At 41.1% G+C, this 25402-nt stretch overlaps 1 protein-coding gene across 3 annotated transcripts in view; it reads right to left on the minus strand.

The window, feature by feature from the left end:
• nhsb (Nance-Horan syndrome b (congenital cataracts and dental anomalies)) overlaps positions 1–25402 on the minus strand; it is a 76601-nt gene that overhangs the window by 8646 nt on the left and 42553 nt on the right. For 2 of the 3 annotated variants that reach the window (XM_033629781.2, XM_033629772.2), the window contains exons 2-9: positions 6474–6626; positions 6252–6388; positions 5819–5866; positions 4715–4759; positions 3458–3502; positions 1370–1562; positions 1018–1149; positions 346–498 (exon numbers count right to left, since the gene is read on the minus strand). In XM_033629781.2, the coding sequence (XP_033485672.1) occupies positions 346–498; positions 1018–1149; positions 1370–1562; positions 3458–3502; positions 4715–4759; positions 5819–5866; positions 6252–6388; positions 6474–6626 (906 nt within the window). The remainder of the gene's footprint in view (positions 1–345; positions 499–1017; positions 1150–1369; positions 1563–3457; positions 3503–4714; positions 4760–5818; positions 5867–6251; positions 6389–6473; positions 6627–25402) is intronic. The other variant, XM_033629789.2, reaches the window with a different exon arrangement.

Genomic DNA, 25402 nt, shown 5'->3' on the forward strand with positions numbered 1-25402 from the left:
GCTCTGTGTAGCTAAAAGTTGCAGATTGATTGATGGGTGGATGTCATGATATTATTGGTTGAAACTGGATGGTGCTATCTTATGTAAGCACACATCATATTTTGTCTTACAAGAAGAAAACCTGATTGGATTTTGATTTAAGAACAGAAAGTAATTGGTGATTTGTATTTGTTTTAGCATATACTGTTGAATAGGTGCACAATATGGCTGGGTATGTGATCTTAAAGAGTTAAAAAGGCATTTTTCATCTCATCTCAACTTTAAGCAAACTCCTTGCCCTAGTCAGTAGCAAAAATATGGGAGCCAGAATAAAGAATCAAATATACTTGTTCTTTACAAACTTACATGCTATAAGGAAATCATCTGTCTGGCAGCCAGAGTCACGAGTGTGATGGAGGCGACCACTGATTAAGAGGTCTTCCTGACAGAGAGAGAGTTGGTGCGGGTTGGCATGGACAATCACTGTGCGCTCTCTTGCTACGGGTGATTCATCTGAGTCTGAATATAGAGAGACAAAGCAAGCTGAGTGTTACTCCTACAGGTAATGGTGACATTTTACACACTAGCTTTTTTTGCTGAGAATTGGGACCTCCCTTATTCATGATCAGATTGTAACAAATCCACAGCTAAGTCATTTTATTAAAAGCATATTTGGATGCAAATACAAAGGTGAAAGCATCTGAAATGCACATGACAGGTGTCCACTGCATTATGAAACGACATGCATGCGTAACTTTAGGTACATAGGTCAAAGCTGAACCAGGAAGTAGCTCACAAGTAGCTTTGGGTAACATTTTTAATGGACTGCCTAGTATTTTTGTTGCATGTGATTGTTGCTGCTCATTTAGCTTGCCCTCATGAACTCATGGCTGAATTAGCAAGGTCACCTCATTCCCAGGTCTCAGCAATTAAATTGGAAAAATATTATCAAAACCAATAGCAATTTGCCAAACCTATAAGATTAAGATCCAAACAGAATAATAACGCTAAATTTTCCAGGTGTGCTCTTTAACATACCCATGTCCTGTTGTACTCTTTTGGGTATTCCTGTGATAGTCTTCCTCCTCCTCAGCTTCCTTCTCCTCTGAAGAACCGACTGGGAATGGACTAGAGAGCAACGAGCACTTGCTTCCCTGTCAAACCCAACTCCTGCAATAATAACACAGAAGCCATAAGCCATTTAAAAAGCTAAATATATTTGATAACATTCCTGGTTTTCATGCAGGCAGTCTGGGTTTGAGTCCTGATTTGAGAACAGTTGCTTGTTGGTCACTTGTTAGCAGTGTTGCTTTACAATAACAAGATTCCTGATTTGATCCTCACTATGCCCAATCTCCTTTAATTACTCCATTCTTCTTCTTTGTCTTACCTGTGACATTTATGGGGATGATGCAGGAGGAGATGGAGTGAGAATCAGCAGTTGACTTCTGATCTGATGGTGGGTGGTTTTCCTTAGACCAGTTTGTCTGTTTATCCTGGGTCGAGGGGACGTTTGGGGCTGAGGTCTTGGCTCTGTGGCCTCCCACGACCTCACCACCTTCGCCTTCCCCTGTAGAGGTAGCCTGGAGGGAAGGGACAGTCAGCAGCAACATTATATACATGGTAGGTGCTGACACAGTCCTACAGTTTTAATACATAAGTTACCTAGTTGGACAGGCTAAAATAGAATCTTTACCATCATGATGTGCACTTTAAAATAGCCACTATTTGACAATTCCTCTAACATCAGAACATATGTAATAACAAAAACAATTCCAAAGGTAGGGCAGAGTAAAGCTATCAAGAATTAAATACAAAATTTGATTAGATTATAAACAGAAAGTTAAAAAACAACACAAACGTTTGATACCTTTCTATTCCATGGAATGAAGATGCAACTTTCAATAGGGTGAAGTGAGTAAAAGCACTCAAACTATTAACAAAGAATAAAAGACAAAGGAAAAACAAAAGAACAGATGACATGAGTAATCCAGAAGATTTGATAACTTTAAAGGGACATTGTGTAACATTTTCAGTTGTTTATTGGCAAAAATTGATGTCTGCATTCATAAATATGTCATCACTGGTGTACTATTACCTCCACCAATAATCTGACTTATTCTCGTAAAAGGAGAATTTCGGATTTGTTTGTACATTGTGTGGGTAAGTCGTCTGTGGGGTTCCATTACGTTTCGCCATCTTGAGAATACACCCGCCAGCAAGGGACATACAGCACCGCCTTCGGCGTTTTCGTTGAGAGCCAGGCCAGCACTGCGTGACTGAGGAGCCGAAGGAGAGGAGCAAGAGGCGCTTCGCTACTACCCTGGCAAATTTGAAACAAAGTCCCACTCTTTGAGCATAATGCAGGATCATGCATATGCAGCATCATGGGAGACGGAATCCTTGTCGCCAAGAAAGCGCAAAAGGGAATAGAAAAGGCAGCGTGACCGGCGAATTAAAAAAATGAAGGCCCACATCGGGGTAGCCTTTCCCAGGTAGAGAGAGCTGCTGAGGGAGAATGGTAATGCAATCACAGGCCAGCGCTGCTGTTGGCTGTTAGCCGCTGTTAGCGGCCAGTCGCTAACAGCCTCATCCCTCTCCTCGCATCACTGCGCCGCTGTTAGCTGTTAGCCACTGTTAGCCGCTGTTAGCTGCTGTTAGTGCTGGCCTGTGATTGTATTACCTTTCTCCTTCAGCAGCTCTCTCCACCTGGGAAAGGCAACCCCAATGCTGACCCTTGTTTTTTTAATTTGCCGGTCACGCTGCCTTTTTGATTCCCTTTTGCACTTTCTTGGCAACGAGGATTCCATCTCCCGTGATGCTGCATAATACATGATCCTGCATTATGCTCAAAGAGTGGGACTTTGTTATGCAGCAGTAGTGCCACTGGCCACTGACAGCTGTTAGCGGCGCAGTAATGCGAGGAGAGGGATGAGGTGTGTGAGGTTGAGCCACTTGTCAGTTGTCAAAGGACAAGACGTGATTGGTTTGTTTCAATTTACATCCGCCCCAACAGTCCTACGTTGTAGACACAGCCAGCATGGTGAGGAGGGGGTTTGTCAACTCGCGTCGCGTGTGTCTGTGTATGAGCCTGAATGAATACTCCATGTAGTATCGGATGACATGGTTTCATCAGTGTTATCATAGCTTTTTGGTACACAGCGGCTACAGTTGTTGCAATATGTGTTTGAAACAGTGAGGCGCTAGAGTGCGCCATCTGTTTGAATACAATATATGATTTCAACGTTAGATGGGAGAAATTCCTACACACTGTGGCTTTAAATAAAAACATTAAAGGAAAGTAAAAAGTGAAGGATGAATGAAATAGACAAGGTATAGTTTTATTTTTTCAGCTCCCTCTAACAATTTTAAATTAAACTCCATTAACCCCCTGCCTTTCAAAAACTACATTAGGGGAAACCTAAATTAAAATTCAAGGCAGTAGAATTCTGGTTTAGTTCATATTTTACTTTCTTACCTTTCTTTGGATCGTCTGAATATCTGCTTCTCTTCCTGCCCTCTCCTGTGGCACCAGGAAAATACAAACATACAAAGAATTATTGTATGTTAGAATTATAAGTGTCAGAGGCAGGAGTAGGTCACACGTGCAAAATCACAAGCAAGTCCCAAGTCACTGTGGAGAAAATCAAGCAAGTCGAGTCCTTTGCTGCTTTTGCGTGTTATTATTTAATCATTTTAATTTTTTTTAAATTTTTTTTTTATAATGTTGAGGTTTGGTTAGTTAGTTGGACGCAATGAACACTGTGAGAGTGTCACTTTGGGCTCTGGGTCATTGTGACACCATTTCTCATTATTTCCAGAATTTTTACAAATCACACCATCAGTCAATTAATGGAAAAAATAATGTGCAGATTACTCCATGCTGTAACTAATCTTCAGTTAATAGTTCATAATGAGCTCCTCCTCAACCAACTACACAGTACAGTACTGCTTTTAGATTAATGCATGAGTCATATTAATCTAATGATATCATATGTAATAATAGAGTAACATGTTGAATGCAGGACTTGTACTGTCCCAAAACGTAAGCAGAGCAGGAATGAGAGGGAAAATATCTCTTTGAGTACGGGTGGGCACAGGAAGCGCACATACACACTCAGACACAGTGAACCTATGTTGGGATTGCAGGCAGGGATGGTTGTTACGAACTGTGACAGTCCCAAAACCTCGTACAAATAAGTTAGGAGAGAGCCTGAGCATATGACAGCTAGCAGCGTATGTACCTGCGCTCTACAGTGGTGACTGTGTCTGCGTAACGGCCCACAGAGCTGACAGTGTGTCGCTGGTTGCAAACCACGTTCAGTACTGAATGAGTTAGAGAAAACTCACATGTATCACACAGATAGAACCGAATAAAAGGACGTGGTGAAGCCCGTGACGCTGCAGTGCATAACTGCCATTCCTCTGAGGAGAGATGTGCAGGAGGACAGAGCTCTTGTAGTGGGTATGGATACCAGCTGGTGGGCTTCCCCCACTGCGACATATATGTTGTCATGTTTCAAAAATATCTCAAAATAGTCATCTGTCTTAAATCTAAGTCAAGTCTCAAGTCATGAACAACAAGTCAACATCAAGTCTAGTCTTTCATCAGTGTTAGTCAAGCAAATTTGCGATTCAAGTTATGTGACACAAGTCCCCCACCTCTGCAAAGTTTTTAATGAAATTATAGATGATTTTTACATTTTTCTAAGCAAATGTCAGTGAAATTTCTTACTTTTCTCTGTATGGTCTGGATCTCTGTTTCTCTTACAGTCCTCTCCTTCAAGAGATACAGAAAGGGAGGAATAAAGGTAACGTTGTGTGATTAAAATAGAACACACCGGTAATGTATACTGATATATAGTAAACAGGAATTGATACAACCACATAATAAAAGAGAAACGTAAGGTACACTCTTAGAAATAAAAGTGGTATCTAGAACCTGATAGGATTCCTTGGCTAATGCCCATATACCCCTTTTCCACCAACATGGAACCGGTTCCGTTCTGGTACCCGTACCTTATATTGAAGCGTTCAGAGCATTTTCACTAAGCAGTTCGCAGTTGTAACCAAAGCAAAATGGGATTTCCTTGACTTGAGGTGTGACTTGATGGGTTCATAAAGGCCCAGGCCTGATGTGGTCCACACACAACAATCATAGTTCACAGTCACAATTTTAAGGGTTGGAGATTTTGTGAAATCACTACTTCTACAGCCTTTAATATTTTTAGGGTGTAGTAGGGTTGGGAACCAAAACTTGGTTCCAAATTTGAACCGAATACGAAATGTCAAGTATCGGATACCCGTTAAAATAAATTTCGGCAGACCATGTGGTATCGTATGGCATGAAATGACCAAAAGATATCAACACAACATGAGAACAACATGACATCAGAACACAAGTGAAATTATTTTATTAAGGGATTCCAGGAACATCTACATTAAAAAAAATCCCATTTGCAAGGTGGGGAGGATCTTTCAACACCCCTCCTTTCAACAATCCTTAAAGAACCCTTTCTTCACAGAAGGGGTCTTTAGATGAAAAGGGGGTTTAATGGAACCCTTAGTCTTACAAAGAATGTTTGAAGGACCCTTTCTTTAAAAAACATTTTTCCAGAAGCAAATGGCTCTGGGTAGGACCTTGGACCTTCAGGAAGAACCCTTTAGAAACCCTTATTTCTAAGAGTGTAGTGCAGTAATGCGACATTACATCAAACTCCAGACATAGAGCAGTGACTGTACACACAGGTGCACATAACATGGATCTTGATACAACACAGCAGGCGTCTACATGTCACACATTAACAGACACGAACACACAGACGAACTTCTGTTTTACCTTCCTGGGTTGATAGTCTAACTCTCGCTCCCTCTCTGCTCTCTCTTGCTGCATGGCGACATGAGAATGAGATACGGTGTCAGTTTATAGTAACATGTATTTAATAAGAATCAAAGGTGTCAGTAAGCACAAAAATATGAATAGGAAAACTGGAAAATGTGTTTATTTGATGTTCTGCTTAATATCTTCCTCACTAACCAATACCTCGCTCAACATGTACAAGGCAGACTGTCCAGTTGGTCGGCAGTTAACTTTGCTTACATGTTTGACATTTTGCAACCATACCACACTGATGAGACTCATCACATACATACTGTATAATCCCAGACATAATTGGTGAACTGCTTGATAGGAAATACAAACACATAATGTAGGTCTTGCAATTTAAGGGGAACTGTTTCTTTATTGATCATGAAATATACGTCACTCTTACCGCTCGTGCCAGGCGACTCCTCTGTTGCCGACGGATGCTGTGTGGTGAGGGGAAGGTGGGCATGGGGGGTGCCACTGAGATAGAGATGGTCACCCTGTTTCTCTCCCGACTTGTGGAGCGGTGGTGCTGTTGTTCGTCTGTGAAACACGCACACAAAAACTCACGATCTGTGTAATTTGGATACAACATAATGCAGCTGTGCAGACTGGATGCATCTCTCACCTCGGTGTAGGGCTCTGAGACTTAGCTGCGCGCTTCTGTGCAGCTCCTCCAGACATGGTGGTCGGGTACAAGGATGAAAAACATTGTGTTGCTGGTGCCATGGAGCCTGATAGTGAAGGGACAGCTTGCTCTCTATATCCAGGTTTGACACCGCTAAAAAAGGAGAGCAGAGAGACAGAACGGGTTAAAGGGAACTCCTGTGATGACTGAGATAATGAAAAAATCACAAGTGGTCTGCATATAAAGTTGGTTCTAATCTATGTTTTTATCTATTGATTTTTTTGATGTAGTGTTTTGACCATAGACTGTAAGAACATGGCAGCTCCATAAAAGTGAAGCAAAAACATCTCCATTGCCCCCTGGTGGCTGGCTGCAGTATAGGTCATAAACCCCACCACCTTCATGTTAGTGGATAGGACATGGGCCAAACCATCAAAACGCATGTCAAATAATTTTTCCCCAAGATGGTTTCAGTCATTTTAGGCAGTTCTTATCATGCTGATATGTGTTCAAGTGTTCGTTTTTATAAGTTTGGTTTTAATTAGTATTTGATGCCATAAAAAGACGGGCTTGAAGTCATAATTGACAGCTGTATGTGCCAAACAGAGTGCTCATGATCAAAGATGCGGCTCGTGATTGGTAAGATAGCAGGAACTCAATGCCGCAGAGATTGCTACAGCTTAACTCTGGCTCCAAATGACGACAGCAGCGGTTATAGGTGTGATATTTTGGCTTCATTTTTGTACAGCAAGTGGAGACATGTCCGTCTGTACAGTCATTGGTTTAGACCTCTGTGTGATTTTATCCAATCAATGGAACATAAGTACATATCTTTTAACGTTATGGACCCATGGCCATATGATCAATGAGCAGACCTAGGGGCAAAAAACGAGCAGTGGACTGCACTCTTTACATCCTGTTACCCTCAAAAACTCAACAAGTTACAAGCAACAATGCAAATGGCCCCTTTATTTAGAGCTGGTATTTGCTTTGTCCCCTCTGGGCTATTATAGAAACGTGGTGGAGCAACATGGCAGACCTGTAGAAGAGGACCTGCTCTATATATAGATATAAATGACTCATTTCTAAAGTAACGAAAACACGACCACTCTCATTTTCAAGTGATTATACACTACAGAAAACTTACTTATGATATTATATCCCATTTTTGCCAATATATGTGCCTAAATCCTAAACACTGGACTTTCAAAACTACATTTTGACATGCGGCCACTCCACAGGACAGCACTGAGTCTGATGAAGAGTGCAAAGCTTGAAAAGTCACCACAGTGGTAACTTAATTAAATATCTATGGGAGCATAGCCTAGTGTTTTCATCACAGAGTTTAGACAATGTAGGATTCACCCTGAGGCTCTGAGTTGATATTTTGCTTTAGTGGTGTATATTCATAAACATAACGGCAATTGATTCAATTGCACAAACCACAGACACATTTTAAATCTGAGGTTTCTGTCTATGTGTGCAGTTTCCCACATTGCCCAGTAAGTAACCAGCCTTGTTTCAGCCTTAATAAAAAAATATAATAATAATTAAAACAGTATCATATAGCTCTAGAAATAAACAACCCAGGGTGCCATTGTTGCTTTAAGACATGGTTTTTGAAATAGGACATTTGTATGTTAACATCATGCCTGCTCCACCAGCATCTACAAACAAACAAACAACAACAAGAGAAACCACAACAAGCTGAGATCCAGGCCAGGCTTTACAATTTACCTCCGACAGGCAGAGGCCTCACACAGAAACCAGTCAACACATGAAAATATACAAAACAACACGCACTGGGGACAGTAATGTTACAAGTTGACACACAGAAACTATTAGAAAGTCTGATGGCACATCATAATCCTCCTTATATTTAATACATTCAAATGTGAGACAGGGCCGAGACATGCCAGCAGGTGGCAGCTAAACACGCTTCATCACTGCAACTATGCAGCCTCCAGCTCCCCACTGTACATTTCACACAGTCCTCCATGTTTATCACCACCACAATTTATTATTATGAGAAATCTTTACTATCATGAATGATGTACACCTGAGAAACTCTAACAGTTATTTCAGAAGATTAAAATGGTTGATTTACAGACGAGGAGAGACAGAGAGAGAGAAGGACTGCGATTATCCATCTCTCTTATCTGCTCTCACAGCCCCTTTAGCTTTTATTATGAGTCCTATTTCCCCTCTTTTAACTCAGAACTCAAAATGCAATTGTGCCCTTGAAAGCCACACTGTACATCAGTAGCCAGGCAACCTTTCATTGCTCATCAAGGCTCGTATTTGCCTGCAATTAAATCAGCCGGCTCACATCAGCAGCATCAGGCCAATTTAAACTACAAGGTTAAAGAAGCACAGAGGGCCCGCTTATTCACACTAGATAAACAATTATACAGCGTTCTACCCTGAAGACTGTCACATACAGATAAAGTTATTGTCTTGTTTTGCATATTACACCTTGTGTCTTAACATTCATGGAGATAATGACTGAAATACAACCCAAAGACTGCAGCTGAACAAACTCACTTAGAAGATGAAATCTCATGTAGTTTTTGAGATGAAAAACAAATTTTAAGACAAATTTAAATAAATTTAAGTCGAACTTTACCATAATGGCTTTTGTCACTGTTATTATTGTCTTTGCTTCTCTAAAAACTGAAATTTTGAGATGTTTACGGAGATTCTTGGAGATGCTTGTGTTAGCTGCATTGAGCTAGTCTCACTGCTGACAGATCTGCAAATTCTGCAAAAGACATGCCTCGTTGTTATTCCTGGTAGTCAGTGGTAATAACCATCCATGGAGTGGTAATAAGAGTGAGAGAGAAGAAGAATATCAGAGGCAAAGGTGTTTCGCTGTAGAAGGTGCTGACCTAGTTGTTGTGACACAGTTAAATTAGTGGATTTGTTACCGTAGCTTTACTGCCTGCCAGCCCACTTGTTTCCCTGATCTTTCTTCTCATCGTCCTTCCACCATCTTCCTCTCTTCTACTCATTTTCTCCTCACTCTCCTGCTGATGATATGAAAGTGTTTCCTCCTCCTCCTCATCATCAAATTGTAGTGCTAAAACTGCATTACTTAGCTAAATGTTCCCTGCTACTTTATTTTGTATGTCATAAAGATATTATATGTAGGATTTGTAGGATATTGATTTTTTGTAGGCAAGTGGAAGAGACATTTACTTGCTCCATCAGAAAAGTTTAAAGTCATAAACAAAAATACTGTGTGTCTTTACGTTATGTGCCTGTCATTATTAGAAAACTTGGGAATTGTGACCTGCTCTCATTGAATCAGTCGCATGATTGAATCAGTTGCATTGAGTAGCTAAGCCACAAATATAGCTAACTCCCCATAGAACCCCTCTGAAAATAAAATGTAAAAAATTGACATTAAAAACAATCAAACATAGGGGAAATGTTGGAGCAGAGCGTACGTGAAACCATTCATGCTTCTCCCTTAGTTTGAACGGTGAATCGAGGAATAAACAGTTGAAAGCATCCAAACAGTGTCGACATAAAAATATTTCTGTTTATGAATTTTGTTATCGTGGCTATATGCCAAGTCCCTGGGACGGGTGCTGGACAGTGCCCCTACCGGGGACTCCATTGTTCTGCTGGGGGACTTCAACGCTCACGTGGGCAGTGACAGCAGGACCTGGAGGGGCGTGATTGGGAGGAACGGCTTGCCCAATCTGAACCTGAGTGGTGTTCAGTTATTGGACTTCTGTGCGGGTCGCAGTTTGGCCATAACTAACACCATGTTCGAGCATAAGGAGCACAAGGACCTGCCCACTATTGTCGTGGTCGCTCACTACGACTCCTTTGGTGTTGCCCCATGGCTGTCGTACAGAGCAGACTCAAACGGCAGTGGGGTGTCTATGTTACTGGAGCTGGCTCATCTTGTCTCAAAACTTTACACCTACATGAGGCCTGGGAACGCCTTGGGGTTCCCTCGGAAGAGCTGACGAAAGTGGCTGGGGAGAGGACTGTCTGGGCTTCTTTGCTGAGGCTGCTGCCCCCGCGACCCGGACCCGGATAAGCGGAGGACGATGAAGATGAAGACGAAGATGTCAAGTTTTAACCTCAGTAAATCATCTTCATATGAATTTAGACTGAATATAACTGATTTGTTGAGGTAAAAATGTTACATATTTTTCATATGAAATAGGGGGTTTGGGGTCTTTTGTCAAAAAATTTTGAGCATTGAACACTTTACTTCATCTATACTTTTATGTTTTTATTGGGGGGATGGGACACATGCACGTGTTCTAAATATTGAAGGAGACCTGCCCTCTGTGTCCCTCCTGAAATCTACATCTATGCTTGCTACAAAATGAAAAAAAAGTCATTTTTATGTGGACAGCGAACTTTTGTGCCTGGATAAGTCAAAAGTAAATTCATTTGTCCAAAGGACCAGTGCCAAAAAAGTTAATGTAGAGCCCAGTTGTTCATATTCTTCACTGAAACACTGATTCTTGGTGTGTGTGTGTGTGCTGGAGAGCTCATGTTTCCACTGGGGATTTTCCTAACAACTAATTTCCCTGACATTTAAACAGAGGTTTAAACTTGAACTAGTTGTCTAGACTAGACATAAGGAAATACTCAGAAAACAATAAAACCTGAGCATAATTTAATCTATGTGTAGAAATTGTCCCAAAAAATATTGTGCAAATTATATGAGCCATTTGAAATCCTTAATGACAATTTTCAGTAACCAAATTATATTTTAAATGTCACTGAAATGTGTGACACTTCGGACCGTGCATTATGAACATGTATCTTACAAAACGTCTCACTAAATTAAACAACACACACACAACGTTCTGCAAAGAGAAGCTCCAATATAAAGAGGAAATAAGCAGAGAAAAATGGAGGGGGACTTTAACATATACATATAACGTGTAGAAATATTGCAGAACATCTGCATAGCTGACAAAACATCAGTGAAGTTCTTTTAGATTTAACTTTACAGTGTGTTACCCAGCAGCAGCAACACCTTCCCTGAACAAACATGTACAAAAATTACTGAACATAAGAGCGGTCCACACAGGGGGTATCAGTGTTTCCCGCTTGACCACTTGGTGCAGTACCTCGCCAGCCTTTCCTCTGGCAACGACTCTTAAAAGACTCAGCAAGACATTAACAAATGCAGTGCTGGATTCAAAGTTAATTATATGTCTCAGAATTCACCAGAAATACAAATCATATCCTGAAATAAATGATCAACTGCATGTAACAAAATCTAAATCTGAAGAGTTTCACCTCTCTCTCCTACCTGCATTGTCCCGCCTCGCTTTTGCTGTCCTGCACCTCTTCTTCCTCATCTGCATTCGATTGCAATGAGGCTTATGCTGCGAGTTACCCATCGCTAACATGCAGGACCAGACATGCTTGACCACATGTACACACTCATCTAATGCACTCTCTGTCTGTCTGGCTCTCTTTCTGCCTTTTACCCATCATCCCTCTGCTTCTTACTGTATCCCTCCATCTCTGCTCCCCCTCATCCTGAAATCTGCAGGTGCAGTGTCAGCAACTTGCAGTGTCATCATCAGGACTTGCATGCCAACAGCACCAAGAGAGGGGAGGAGGTACAGTAAAAAAATATGGTAGAAATCTATGTAATGAAGAAATGCAGTGCAATGTGCTGAAGACAGTAATGCAGCAATCCACTTGGTCTCTAAAAACAGTGGTTCAAAGATTAAAATTTAATTTATGGTCAAGTTGTGTATGAACTTTAATATGACTTAAATTGTGTGCCAAAAATCTTTAGATTAAGGGCTCGGGCTACTAAAAGAGATCCCTGAGTTTTTAGATTCACATTAACAATACATGGCTGCTTAACTAAGAATGCTAAACTGTCTCCATCTACAGCAAAACAAAAAGATGTTGAAGAAGTAAACCATGTGATATACAGTACAGGCCAAAAGTTTGGACACACCTTCTCATTCAATGCATTTTCTTTATTTTCATGACTATTTACATTGTAGATTCTCACTGAAGGCATCAAAACTATGAATGAACACATGTGGAGTTATGTACTTAACAAAAAAAGGTGAAATAACTGAAAACATGTTTTATATTCTAGTTTCTTCAAAATAGCCACCCTTTGCTCTGATTACTGCTTTGCACACTCTTGGCATTCTCTCGATGAGCTTCAAGCGGTAGTCACCTGAAATGGTTTCCACTTCACAGGTGTGCCTTATCAGGGTTAATTAGTGGAATTTCTTGCTTTATCAATGGGGTTGGGACCATCAGTTGTGTTGTGCAGAAGTCAGGTTAATACACAGCCGACAGCCCTATTGGACAACTGTTAAAATTCATATTATGGCAAGAACCAATCAGCTAACTAAAGAAAAACGAGTGGCCATCATTACTTTAAGAAATGAAGGTCAGTCAGTCCGGAAAAAATTGCAAAAACTTTAAATGTGTCCCCAAGTGGAGTCGCAAAAACCATCAAGCGCTACAACGAAACTGGCACACATGAGGACCGACCCAGGAAAGGAAGACCAAGAGTCACCTCTGCTTCTGAGGATAAGTTCATCCGAGTCACCAGCCTCAGAAATCGCAAGTTAACAGCAGCTCAGATCAGAGACCAGATGAATGCCACACAGAGTTCTAGCAGCAGACCCATCTCTAGAACAACTGTTAAGAGGAGACTGCGCCAATCAGGCCTTCATGGTCAAATAGCTGCTAGGAAACCACTGCTAAGGAGAGGCAACAAGCAGAAGAGATTTGTTTGGGCCAAGAAACACAAGGAATGGACATTAGACCAGTGGAAATCTGTGCTTTGGTCTGATGAGTCCAAATTTGAGATCTTTGGTTCCAACCGCCGTGTCTTTGTGAGACGCAGAAAAGGTGAACGGATGGATTCCACATGCCTGGTTCCCACTGTGAAGCATGGAGGAGGAGGTGTGATGGTGTGGGGGTGTTTTGCTGGTGACACTGTTGGGGATTTATTCAAAATTGAAGGCACGCTGAACCAGCATGGCTACCACAGCATCCTGCAGCGACATGCCATCCCATCCGGTTTGCGTTTAGTTGGACAATCATTTATTTTTCAACAGGACAATGACCCCAAACACACCTCCAGGCTGTGTAAGGGCTATTTGACCAAGAAGGAGAGTGATGGAGTGCTGCGGCAGATGACCTGGCCTCCACAGTCACCGGACCTGAACCCAATCGAGATGGTTTGGGGTGAGCTGGACCGCAGAGTGAAGGCAAAGGGGCCAACAAGTGCTAAACACCTCTGGGAACTCCTTCAAGACTGTTGGAAAACCATTTCAGGTGACTACCTCTTGAAGCTCATCGAGAGAATGCCAAGAGTGTGCAAAGCAGTAATCAGAGCAAAGGGTGGCTATTTTGAAGAAACTAGAATATAAAACTTGTTTTCAGTTATTTCACCTTTTTTTGTTAAGTACATAACTCCACATGTGTTCATTCATAGTTTTGATGCCTTCAGTGAGAATCTACAATGTAAATAGTCATGAAAATAAAGAAAACGCATTGAATGAGAAGGTGTGTCCAAACTTTTGGCCTGTACTGTACATTTGTAGAATATTATTTTTTCCTTTTTATGAGCATTTTATCAGAGGATTGTTAATAAGGACCAAAATGACTACTACGTTCTCCTAATAGAAAAGAGGATGAAAAGGAAGACAGTGACAGGAGGGGTTGGGAGGGCTCTGACTGACAATTTTTATAACTTTTAGAAACTGGCAATCCCACATTCATGCCCACGTCACACTGTAATCGAACAGGTGTGTGAATGCAACTTAGCCTCATACGATGGTTCATATGATATCCTGCAAATTAGCATCCCACAAATGACATTACATACTTAAACTACAGTTACGGAGATTAGATTTAGGCAAGTAAAGTTACTGTGGATAGGTTTAGGAAAAGAAATATGGTTGGGCGTCTTTAGGTTTTGGCATGTAAAAGAAACATGGTGACAAATGTACCTTAAAATGACTCTCAAAATGAGTTCACTCAAAGTTCACATGTTCCAGAGCACCGGTCTTCTGGGGAAACCATCCACCACCCCAACCTGCCTCCTCAAGGGTGTCCATGTTTCTCTTTACTTCCTTCAGGGCATTGATCACTTTGCATGAAAACAGCCTGGTAGATGTGAGAAAATAGGCACCATTTCAACTTATTTCTAATCAACTTCTTTTATCACTATCCCCTTTTATCCCGGCCGTTTAAGATGGTAATGTCACAACGATATTCCGCCGCTCTGTATACGAGGTACAGTCAGGGAGTGGGGGGACAGAGTTGTCTTGTGTTTAACCCAGCAACGGAGGTAGTAACTGTACCGATTAGATGACTGTGTAAAAGGGACAGCCGGCAGGATGCGACCATGGACAGGACAGGTGTGATGTTTTGACCACATGTTATGTGTGTGACCCACTGCAAGGAGATTTCTAAGAGGCTGATAGCAGTTAGCAGCTAACGTGAAGAGGAACAGAGGCTGAAAATGTCTGCACATTGGGAGGACAAGAAGTTCCAGGAGCTCCTTACCCTCTGAGCAGAGATCAGCTGCCATATACAGTAACACAGACGGTAAATGACTATCATTGGCATGCTTTGCTGTTGTTAATGTTTATAAAGTGCTGCCTGAGGCGTATGTCATATGTCAAACTAGAGGGTGACACTGTTGTGTTACATGTGTCGCTCGTCACACCTCTTTTTGGATGCTGGCATGCTGTCTAAAATCACACACTGTGACAACATGATGCTGCTGTTGTTTGGTTCTGTGTGGGGTTCTGTGGTTCTTATGAAGCGCTGCCTGAGGCATGTTATATGTCACACTAGAGGCCAACCCTGTTGTGTTACATGTCATGCCCGTCATGCCTCCTTTGCTTCTGGAACATGCTACCTAAAATCACTTACTGTTACTGGACTTTATTGCAGGTCACTGTGTACAAATGGCTTTTGAGTGTCTCTGAGGAGAGACTGTCTAAAAAATGTAAACCATTTTCCTCTAGTTTAAATTATTTTCATGTCTCGCTCCTCCCTATGACAGTCGGCATTTCGCTTTTCAACTATGGCCGTTTGGAAGAGCTATAGAGATGCTTTTGCCTTCCAATGTTATTGGACTACATGTGGTACACACTAGTTCTTGTCAAGCATACCCCTGATGTCCCTCCTTCCCAATTGCAGGAGTTCAATACATGCTCTGCAGGGAGTGCTTTGGGATGCCCCAAAAGGGCTCCTATGGAGAAGGACACAGGCTGCTCTGCTCACTCTGAACTTGGGATACATTGACAGATGGATTAATCGATAGATGGTGGACTCAGCATAGACAGGGAGTTTCAAGAAGATTTACCGTACACATCAGCCTTTATGAGCTGCTGAAACTCGGCTAATAGTGGACAGGCGTTTATGTCGATCAGTGTATAACACATCACAGCATAGACAAAGCATACAGCTGAATCTTTGACACAAATGGGCTTCATATAAACTTGCGAAGTTACAAGTTTTTTTTTCTGCAGACGCTTTGCAAAATTAATCTCATCTCAAATCACAACTGTCAATGCAAAGGTTTTAAGTGTGTGATTTACAGTTGGTGAGTTATTGGCTTACATGTAAAAGTGTTTTTTATGGCACCACTTCAGCCTCATCTGGCTAATGGGTCTAATTTTTATTACCTGAGTTGTGAATGAGTTTCATCTGGAAGCCTTGGCTCATGTGTACTTTTATGGTCTCTGAGATCCACAAGCGTTCAGGGAAGGAGTGAGAGAAGGAAAACTATAATGAAATGAAATTAATAAAATGATGGTATGAGGGTCAGTAGCAGACCACAGGAAGCCAGTGAAGAGCTCTGGCTCTTATGTTATGCACAGAGGACACGCTGTAGTGTAAAAAAAGAGCTGTGCCAACAAACTATAAAAACATCCCAACCAGACACAGTCATCCATGACATTTACACTGAGACCACTGACTCCTCACGTCACTGCTTTGATATTGCTCTTTCTCCTTCTGGTACAGCTATATGATTTTGCATCCCTGTCTCTCTGTTTGCCTCTCTCTCTGGTCCAGATGTGAGTGAATGTAAGTCATTAGTGGAGAATGTATTAGGGTGTATCTGGGTCAGGCAGCACACTCCCTGTGGCAGTAGCTGCAGAATCTTGTCATAGTAGACAGCTGTTATATAAGAAACACTAGCTGGCCAGTTCTGCAGAGGAAGAACTGTGCACCGTTGGTCGACCTGCAACGGCTCAGCAGTCACACCATGCACCACCTTATCTCATCATCGGTAGTGACGTTAATTTTCTAGTGTTACATTAACTCCACACTGGCTGAGCTTATATAGCGGAATACAACAAAACTTACACTTGAGTGTTTAATGTTCGGTTTCCGGCCTTAACCAGCTTTAATTTTTAAAAATGATCTTATTCCAACCTGTCCAACAGTGTCATGTATGTTCTGTGTTATCTCTTCATTGAAGCTATATATGAACATGAACTACAGATTATTTTCTTGGATAATCAATCAATAAAATGGCACAAATAGTCCAAAACCAACCAACCAACCAACCAAAATCCAAATACTGTAGATTCAGTTTACTGTAAGAAGACGAAGAAAACTGGAAAATATTTTCACAAGAAGGTTTAGCCAGAAAATCCTTGCCTTTTGTGTTAAAGAAAAAGATGAAACAACTAAAAAAGTATGACAGAATAAATCTGTGATTCAACCCAGTCCCCAGGAAAAATGTTGACACTGAACATTCCTGCAAACCCACAGTTATGTTACGTTTGCAGAGACGTACCATGCCAACATTTTCTTCTGGCGACTGTACAAAGTTATCAGAATTGTTGCAGATTCATTTTCTGTCCATAAACATATCAATTTATTGACTAATCATTCCAGTTTTAAACTAGGAGTGAAATATTTAATCTCAAGACTTTTTTATGGATGCACCGTTTAATCAGATGAAAATATTCTAGATGACTTGTGCATCATTTTCACCTTGACATAGTTGATACCTTTGAAAACTTAAGGATTGCTGCACTTTTCGGTATACCTTAAAGTCATAACAAAACAATGCCTCATGCCCACAACACTGTAGTGTGCACATATTGTAATTAACCTGCTGAAATTGCATCTAATTGATACTGCACTGCTGTTATTAAGTTTAGTGTAAAGCAATACAAACAGAACTGTTTTTCCTGGTAGATGACAGTGATCTGATCTGATCTGATATGATAACATTGCCTCATTGTAACATCATCACAGTGACACTGGAGTCCTGTCTTAATGAAAAGTAATTTCACAGTATAAACAACGATAACAGGAACTAAACAGGTAGCAAGTTCTAAAGAACACACCGATGCTGTGTACAGTACCTTTGGATCGCACAGGCACGCAGCCCAGACCGAGACAAGCCAAAGCCATGGTCAGCAGCTTCTTCCTTTCCTCTTTTTTGTCTTTCTCTGTCACTCCTCCCTTTCTCCTGCAGACTCCTTGTCATCTGTCTTTCAACAATGCCGCCCTTATTTACTCCTGCAGACCTTCCCGAAACATTCCTGTGCAAGTGCAACATCCAGACTAGCAACATCTGCAGACACAGACCCTCCCCCTCCACCTCCTCACCCACCCACCTGCTGTCCCTGCTCTTTCCTCCCTTCAGCTGACCCAACACGTCACTGTGAGGAAACGTTTCCCCTTTGTCCGTGTGTCATGTGGATGTTTTACTTAGGGCTCGCCGCAAGCTACACGGCGCTCACAAGGAATGATGCACCTACGCTTCATCACAAGATCAAACACTTCTCTGTCCTGTGTGCGTTGTCCCTATGAGTCACCCCCGTCGGCCGGTGTCAGATGGTAGGATCCTGCCTGGGCATGGCCTGTCCCTGACCGTAATCTCTTTATGATGCAGTAATATGTGGAGGGGAGGGGGGCGAGTTCAGCCACGAAGTATTAATGTATTAATCCACCACATGCTGGGAATATGTATCACGTGTTCAATTCTTCTATTGCTGCCACCAAAGAGTGATGATCTAAGAGTGTGTGTGCGTGTGTGAGAGAGAACACCTGACTTTGTGTTGGTGTTAAATGTTTATTTCTAGTCAGTCAAATAATCGATGAGCGTTTAAAACACTATGGCAGAAATTTAAAATTTCAAGCCGTGATTTTAAAAACTGGAAGCAACTCATTCTGTCCTCATCGAGGAAACTTTGTCTTTGTCTACACTGTTCATGAGGAGCCAACATCCCCATGCGGTTGCAAAATAAACAGCATCGCGCACACACACACACACACAAACAGAGACAGAGAGAGTGAACGAGCACCCTGCCCGGTAATCTGCTGTAATCTGGAGCTCTGGCAGTTCACTGACTTTGGAGTAGAGCTGGCGGAGCTGGCATTCTGCCCGAGGAGCTTTCAGCCTCCCGCCGTGGCCGGGAACGACACAGACACACCGAAAATATCTGCACGCACACATGTGAAACCACCACGTGTGTCTGCACACGCTTCACCGCAGTGGTCAACATCAGCACCAACAGAGGAGAGCGCAGCTGTGAATATTAAATGCACAGACGTTCCTCTTGGCTCGCCTCGGTTAGTTGCAGCAGCTTCTCTAAACAGGACTGCTGGGAGGCCTTTAATAGCTTGTCCTCCCCGGGGTTGTTTGTCAGTCGTGGTATTGAGTGATCTATGAAACATCAGGGCTGGATCACAGACCTTTCCACCGCATATGAGCTGCATCGTAGCCTCTTGGGTAGTGGCTTGTCCTGCCTGGGGAGCTTAGGCCAAATCACTTAATCAGTATCATCTTTAAAGTCACTTAAAACACACTTTTACAGACTTGTTTTTATGTAGGAGTTATGCTCAGCTCTTTTTTAGATTTGTATAAAATACCTCTATTCCTGCCCCCCCTCTGTTCCTCTCTATATTTGTCTCTATATTTTTGTCTGTGTCCTCCTTTCACACAAAATGAATAAATTATCCTACCCCCATTCCCTTCTCCCATCCCTCTTTCCCCAGCTGCACACCTGCACTATTGTTCAGCAGCCTCCATCCTCCATCCCTCTGTTCTGCCCATCTGACCTGCACAGCATTAATGTTATAACAACCCAGTGTTTGTGAGACTGCTTGCACATTTCTGTAAGGGTTTGAGGCGTTTCTGTAGCAGCTAGCGGAGGTGTGTCACAGAGTCTGACAATAAATCCAAAGTCTTATTTATAGCAACCACCACGTCACAGTGAGCCCGACGAGCCAGAGAAAATATCAACAACATAACAGCAGGTTAAATGTTCAAGGGATTATTTCCTGGCTGTGCACATGCTGTTTACCCAATATTAACAGAGTCCACTGAAAGTGCTCCTGTGCTGCCCCTTAGTGGTACAGCAGGAGCACTACACAGTCAGAGGTGACGCTGTATGTGTGAGTGGACTGGAAATGCTCAGTGGATTTGTGAGTGGTGTCATATGTTTATCACACAGTTTCTATATGTTAAGACTGAAAGAAGGGATGATCCAGCTGAAAAACCAACCAACCAAAGAGTGCATACTGAAGTAAACATCTCAATGGAGAAAATAAGGTCACTATTCTATGGAGACATTCTTTCTTAAATGAATGGCTGCATTGCCGTTGTAGCAGACCACCCATCCATTCTCCATTTTCCATTAAAGGAATAGTTTTACGTTTTCGGAAATACGCTTATTTGCTTTCTTTTTGACAGTTAGATGAGGCAATCGATATCATTCTAATGTCACGTGCCAGTATATTTTTAAGGCTCACTAATCAATCGGTTGTATTTTATTTGTTTAATTTTGGAGTGAGACAGGAGTTCCTTCAGTCTTCAAGGCTTTGCCAATTTTCATAACAGTGTGGGCAGCATGTGCAAATGGACTATGGTAAACTTCCCCTCATCTTACCAGCGCCCAGATCTCCCTGCTCATGTCTCAGCTTTATCTCAGGCTCTAGGGCTGTTGCTTGAACTACACATTGTGTCTCTGCATTTCCATATTCCCGCCACCATGGACACAAAGAGCATAGAAGCAAATCGAGAGAGAGAAAGAGAGAGAGAGAGAGAGAGGGAGAGAGAGGGGGAGAGAGAGAGAGAGAGAGAGAGAGAGAGAGAGAGAGACACACACACACACACACACACCATTTCTTGCCTAAAATGTCGTAAACATATTTTAGTGCACTGTTTTGCTGTTATACAAGACTTTGTAAACAGGATGTGGCCACCGTACTGGTTCCTGTACTGTGTAAACAGAGGCTGAAAATACTGAGATCACGTTCAAAGTAAGCAATGCTGATCACATAAGAACCAAGATTCTGTGTCTCACCTATAATGTTTTTAGAAACTTATTTTAGCTTACCATTTAACTATGATTCTAGATCATTTTTCACCAGTTGCTTGCCTTATTGTTTCCTGTGTCAAAACAGACAAGCTCGCATTAAGTCAATATGCGTAAATTAACTATCCTGAACTAACTGTCCTCGATGTTACCAGTACCTAGATCTAACTGCTTATCCCACTACTCAAACCCACTGGCTCTAGGGCTGTTGCTTGAACTACACATTATATTTCCTCATTTTCATATGCCCCCCACCATGGACTCAAAGAGTACAGAGGTGGATTGAGAGAGAGACCCGCCCCTCTTTCTCTAAAACATCACAGTAAACTTCAATCAAACTGTAAAACTAGGCAGCACTCATCAAAATGTAAACCAAAATTTTACTGCATTGCCTATTTCTCACCTACAATATCTAAAGAAACATATTTTAGTGCACTGTTTAACTGTTACTCGAGATTGTTTGTTACCAGATGGCTGCCATGATGGTTCCTATGTAAAAATGGGTAAGCTCCCATTGGTTCACCCACCAGTGGGAGCGTTTATAGAGCGTGCCAGGGCTGACGTCAAAACCCGGAAGTTTAGCATCGCGCTGGTTCCCGGAAGAGAAAGTGAATGTGATTTTTGCATTGCGTTTTGGATTATGTCAGAAAATAAGCTCTGTGGCTAACACATGTTTATGATACTTAGAGGTTTTGTTCAGCGAGATAATCTTCACATATGAACACCTTTCATACCGCATTTGAAGCTTAAATGCGATCGCCAGAAGTAAAAAGCTAACGTTAGGCTTTAACGGACTACATGACCACTCCACGGTCGCATGACTCTTGATGTCACCGCCATTAAGCTTTCAACTGATTTCGGCCGCTTTATTTTAAAAACATTGTAAAATGGGGAAATCGGACTGTTTAAGCAAAATAAGAAGCTGTAATGGCGGACTGCCAGCACTCTCACCTGTTCGGGGGTGATGACGTTTAATGTCCCCGACAGGGTTTGTAGTCGTATTGAGCAACTTGTTTGCAACCGCCTTTTTTACGACACGCAAAAGCTTCAAAATTCACAAGTAGGGTATTTACTGACGTGTTTTATGTCGTAAAACAAAACCTGAAACTCGCTTAAGCTTTTGTTAACCACAGACCTTATTTGAGACATTTTACCAAAATCCCATTCAAAAAATGTATTGACTTTTAGACGAGAGAACCGGAAGTGCTAAAAGCGCTAACGGAGTTCCGGGTTTACTGGCACACTCTATTGATCTGGTGCAGTACATTGCATTCTGGTAGTTGTAGCTTTTCTACATCTTGAGCAAAACCCAATGCCACAGGCCTGTCCCTGTGTTTTCTCTGGTCACATAGCACCAATTTCAAAAGTATTTGCGTCTGTCTGCTGCTTTGACAAATGTATTTTAATTTATTTTTTGTCGGCCTAGTTTTATGAAAAAAGCATCTGCCAGCTGTGAAATACTTCTTTAAGATAAGCTAATTGCCCCCTGGCTCCAGCTCCAATTATTCCACATTTCCCAAAAAGGCATACAGGTGGAGTTGGATGAGAAGATTGTAATCACTCTCATGTTTGTACAGTAAATATGGTACCAGCAGCTGGTAAGCTTAGGTTAGTTTAGCACAAAGGCTGGAAACAGTGGGGGTGAAGAGGAGGTGACAGCTAGCCTGGCTCTGTCCACAGCGTCTGGCCAAGAAATGTGCAGTACATATTCTCCGGGAACACCACAGTGTGTTGTTTTTACACTCCGCTTATTGTGCAAAAGTGTCAAAGCACAATACAGGAGGTGTAACAATAGTATGTGTTGTAAACAATATATAGTTTGTTAATAGTGAAAGGTCTTGGTAGGGGGATTCTTTAACTCTGGACTGAGCTACCTGCCTGTTGGCTGTAGCTTCATACAAATAGGAGAGTAATGTTGATCCTCACATGTAGCTCTCTGCCCACATTTAACTCTTTAATAAGCCCAAAATATCAAACTAGCTCAGTGGACCTATATATTTTGCACTCAGTGTGAGGCACAGAAACGTTCAGTCAAAATCCCTCACTACGTTTCTGTCAGTGGAGAAAAGCAGCAGCAGCAGCAGGAGATCAATGTTTTATCATCTCATGTTGTTGTAGGGCCTCCTCTCCTCGCTCAGACCTTTTGTGAGGCTTCTGTATTTCCCCAATCCTCATCAATATTGCAGCATTGTTCCTAAAGAGGCAGTAATCAGGGAGGGAAATATGGAGAGGATAATAGAGGAGCGAAAAACTACAGGAAAATGTGTCTCTTCTGTTCTACTTGGTCGATAGTAATTCCTGTTTCCTTTGTCTGAACACTATTAATTTGGAAACATGCAGGCAAATTAGAATGAAATTACACACGCACACACACACACACACACACACACACACACACACACACACAATGTCAAACTCATAGACAGTGTGAGGTACCAGGGTGGTCACATTTCAGGGCGTCTCTTGGTTTAAATGTAATATATGACATACTGTATATCTAGAGTGATGTTGCCATCTGTGTTTCCTAGAAGGTGATGAGTCATTATTATATACATGAATCCTCTGGATATATGAAGATATAACTGTATAATTTATATGAAATACCCACAGTAACATTTGTACATATATTAAGAAATATATATATGAATCAGTATTTTATGTTGTGACCAAATATTCTAATGATATATATGCAAGTTTATGGAAACAACATATGTACAGAAAAATTAAATGTCCTTATATATGTTTTTGAAATATTTTTTCATTTATACAAAATTAATTTACATATGCTTAGATGTGTTTTTTTTTTTAAATTAATTTTAACATGCATGTCTTATATGAACTTATATTTTATGAACATATATTCTATATCAAACTATTTTGTATTTGCCATTCATAACAGCTGGATATCCAACACCAACTTATCTGCAGTAGAGCATCTTAAAATTAAACCCCACAATATATATATATATATATATATATATATATATATATAAGCATATGTAACTGATTTCATTGTATATGAAAAATGAAAAAATAAAACCAATATATATGTTTTTTAAGTATTTTTTCATTTATACAAAATTAATTTACATATGCTTATGGGTTTTTTTAAAAATTAATTTTAACATGCATGTCTGTCTCTTATATTAACTTATATTTTATGAACATATATTCTATATCAAACAATTTTGTATTTGCCATTCATAAAAATAGCAGCTGGATATCCAACACCAACTTATCTGCAGTAGAAGATGTTAAAATGAATTAAAATTAATGAATAAGTAAATTAAAAACTCTACATATAAGCGTATGTAACTGCATTTTTGTATATATGAAAAAAATACAAATTGTTATTTTTTATAAATAATTACACATGTGACATATATGGTCAGAAATGTATCACATATATACATATTTGTTTGGCCACGACATATGTCAGTACATGTGACACCACTCAGAGGCAAAGGGTCTTTCTCTTAAAGCGTCGTAATACCTTCATGCTGTAATACCTGTGTAACATAGCCACCATGAGGCAGAGTGGTGAATAGATCAAACACATACATTTTCCTGGATGATTCTCAGGGAAAAAAAAATGATAAATCGGATATTGTGATGTGTTTGCATGGTATAAATATGTTTTATTTTCCTGTTCCACACATTGTCTCTTGAGCAGCTGTAATATCTTGATCACAGATGCAGTTAGAGAATAAATCTGGTGATAGTTTATAGTTTTCCCCATTTTGTCAGTAAATACAATGAAAAGCGCAATTAATGTATTTGGTAAAAACTACAGTGCCCAGCTGTTTTCAGACATAATTATTATATATTTGAGTAGTTTTAAATATTTCAGTAGGAATGAGCTGGCTCAGGGCTGAGAGCCACAGACAGAGCGGGGAAGTTATTAAGTGGTGAGAAACAGACACACATGGGACTTATTCACAGTAAGAGGAAAAACCCCAGAATAATGCCGGTGTTTTCTTTAAATCCACAAAACATAGTTCTCAACTATAACATAAGTCAACATAAAGTAGTTTCGAACAGTTTACAACACTACAGAAGGTGTTTTGTTTTCATTTAGTAACATAACATCTGATATCATGTCTGTATAGACCAGCAGCAGGGCGGGAATAAACGGCATGATCATGCCAACAATGATTATGGCAGTGTGTGTGTGTGTGTGTGTGTGTGTGTGTGTGTGTGTTTGAGAATTCTTCAGCCATGTTGGTGGAATGGCACAAGACAAGCCATCGCCCATGTTATTTTTAACTGCGTGTCTCCATGGAAACCGGCACATATGCAGGGAGGGGGCGATCTCCTGCTGTGCATGTGTTGAGGAAGACTCCTACCGCTGGTCATAGTTTGAATGGGTGTGTGTTTGTGTGTGGGCACAGGTACGTGCACATCTGTGTGTGTGTGTGTGTGTGTGTGTGTGTGTGTGAGAGAAAGAGTCTAAAAATTCTTCTTAATCCAGCCTTTTAAATTAACAGCATGTATTTTTACATTAGTGTGTTACAGTTCCTGAGCTCTAAGTGCATACAGATGTACCAGAGCCTGAGAGAAAGGCAGACAGTGATATCTTTGCAGTATTTAGACTATATTTAA

This window comes from Epinephelus lanceolatus, chromosome 2, assembly GCF_041903045.1.
Source record: "Epinephelus lanceolatus isolate andai-2023 chromosome 2, ASM4190304v1, whole genome shotgun sequence".
Classification (NCBI taxonomy): Eukaryota; Metazoa; Chordata; class Actinopteri; order Perciformes; family Serranidae; genus Epinephelus; species Epinephelus lanceolatus.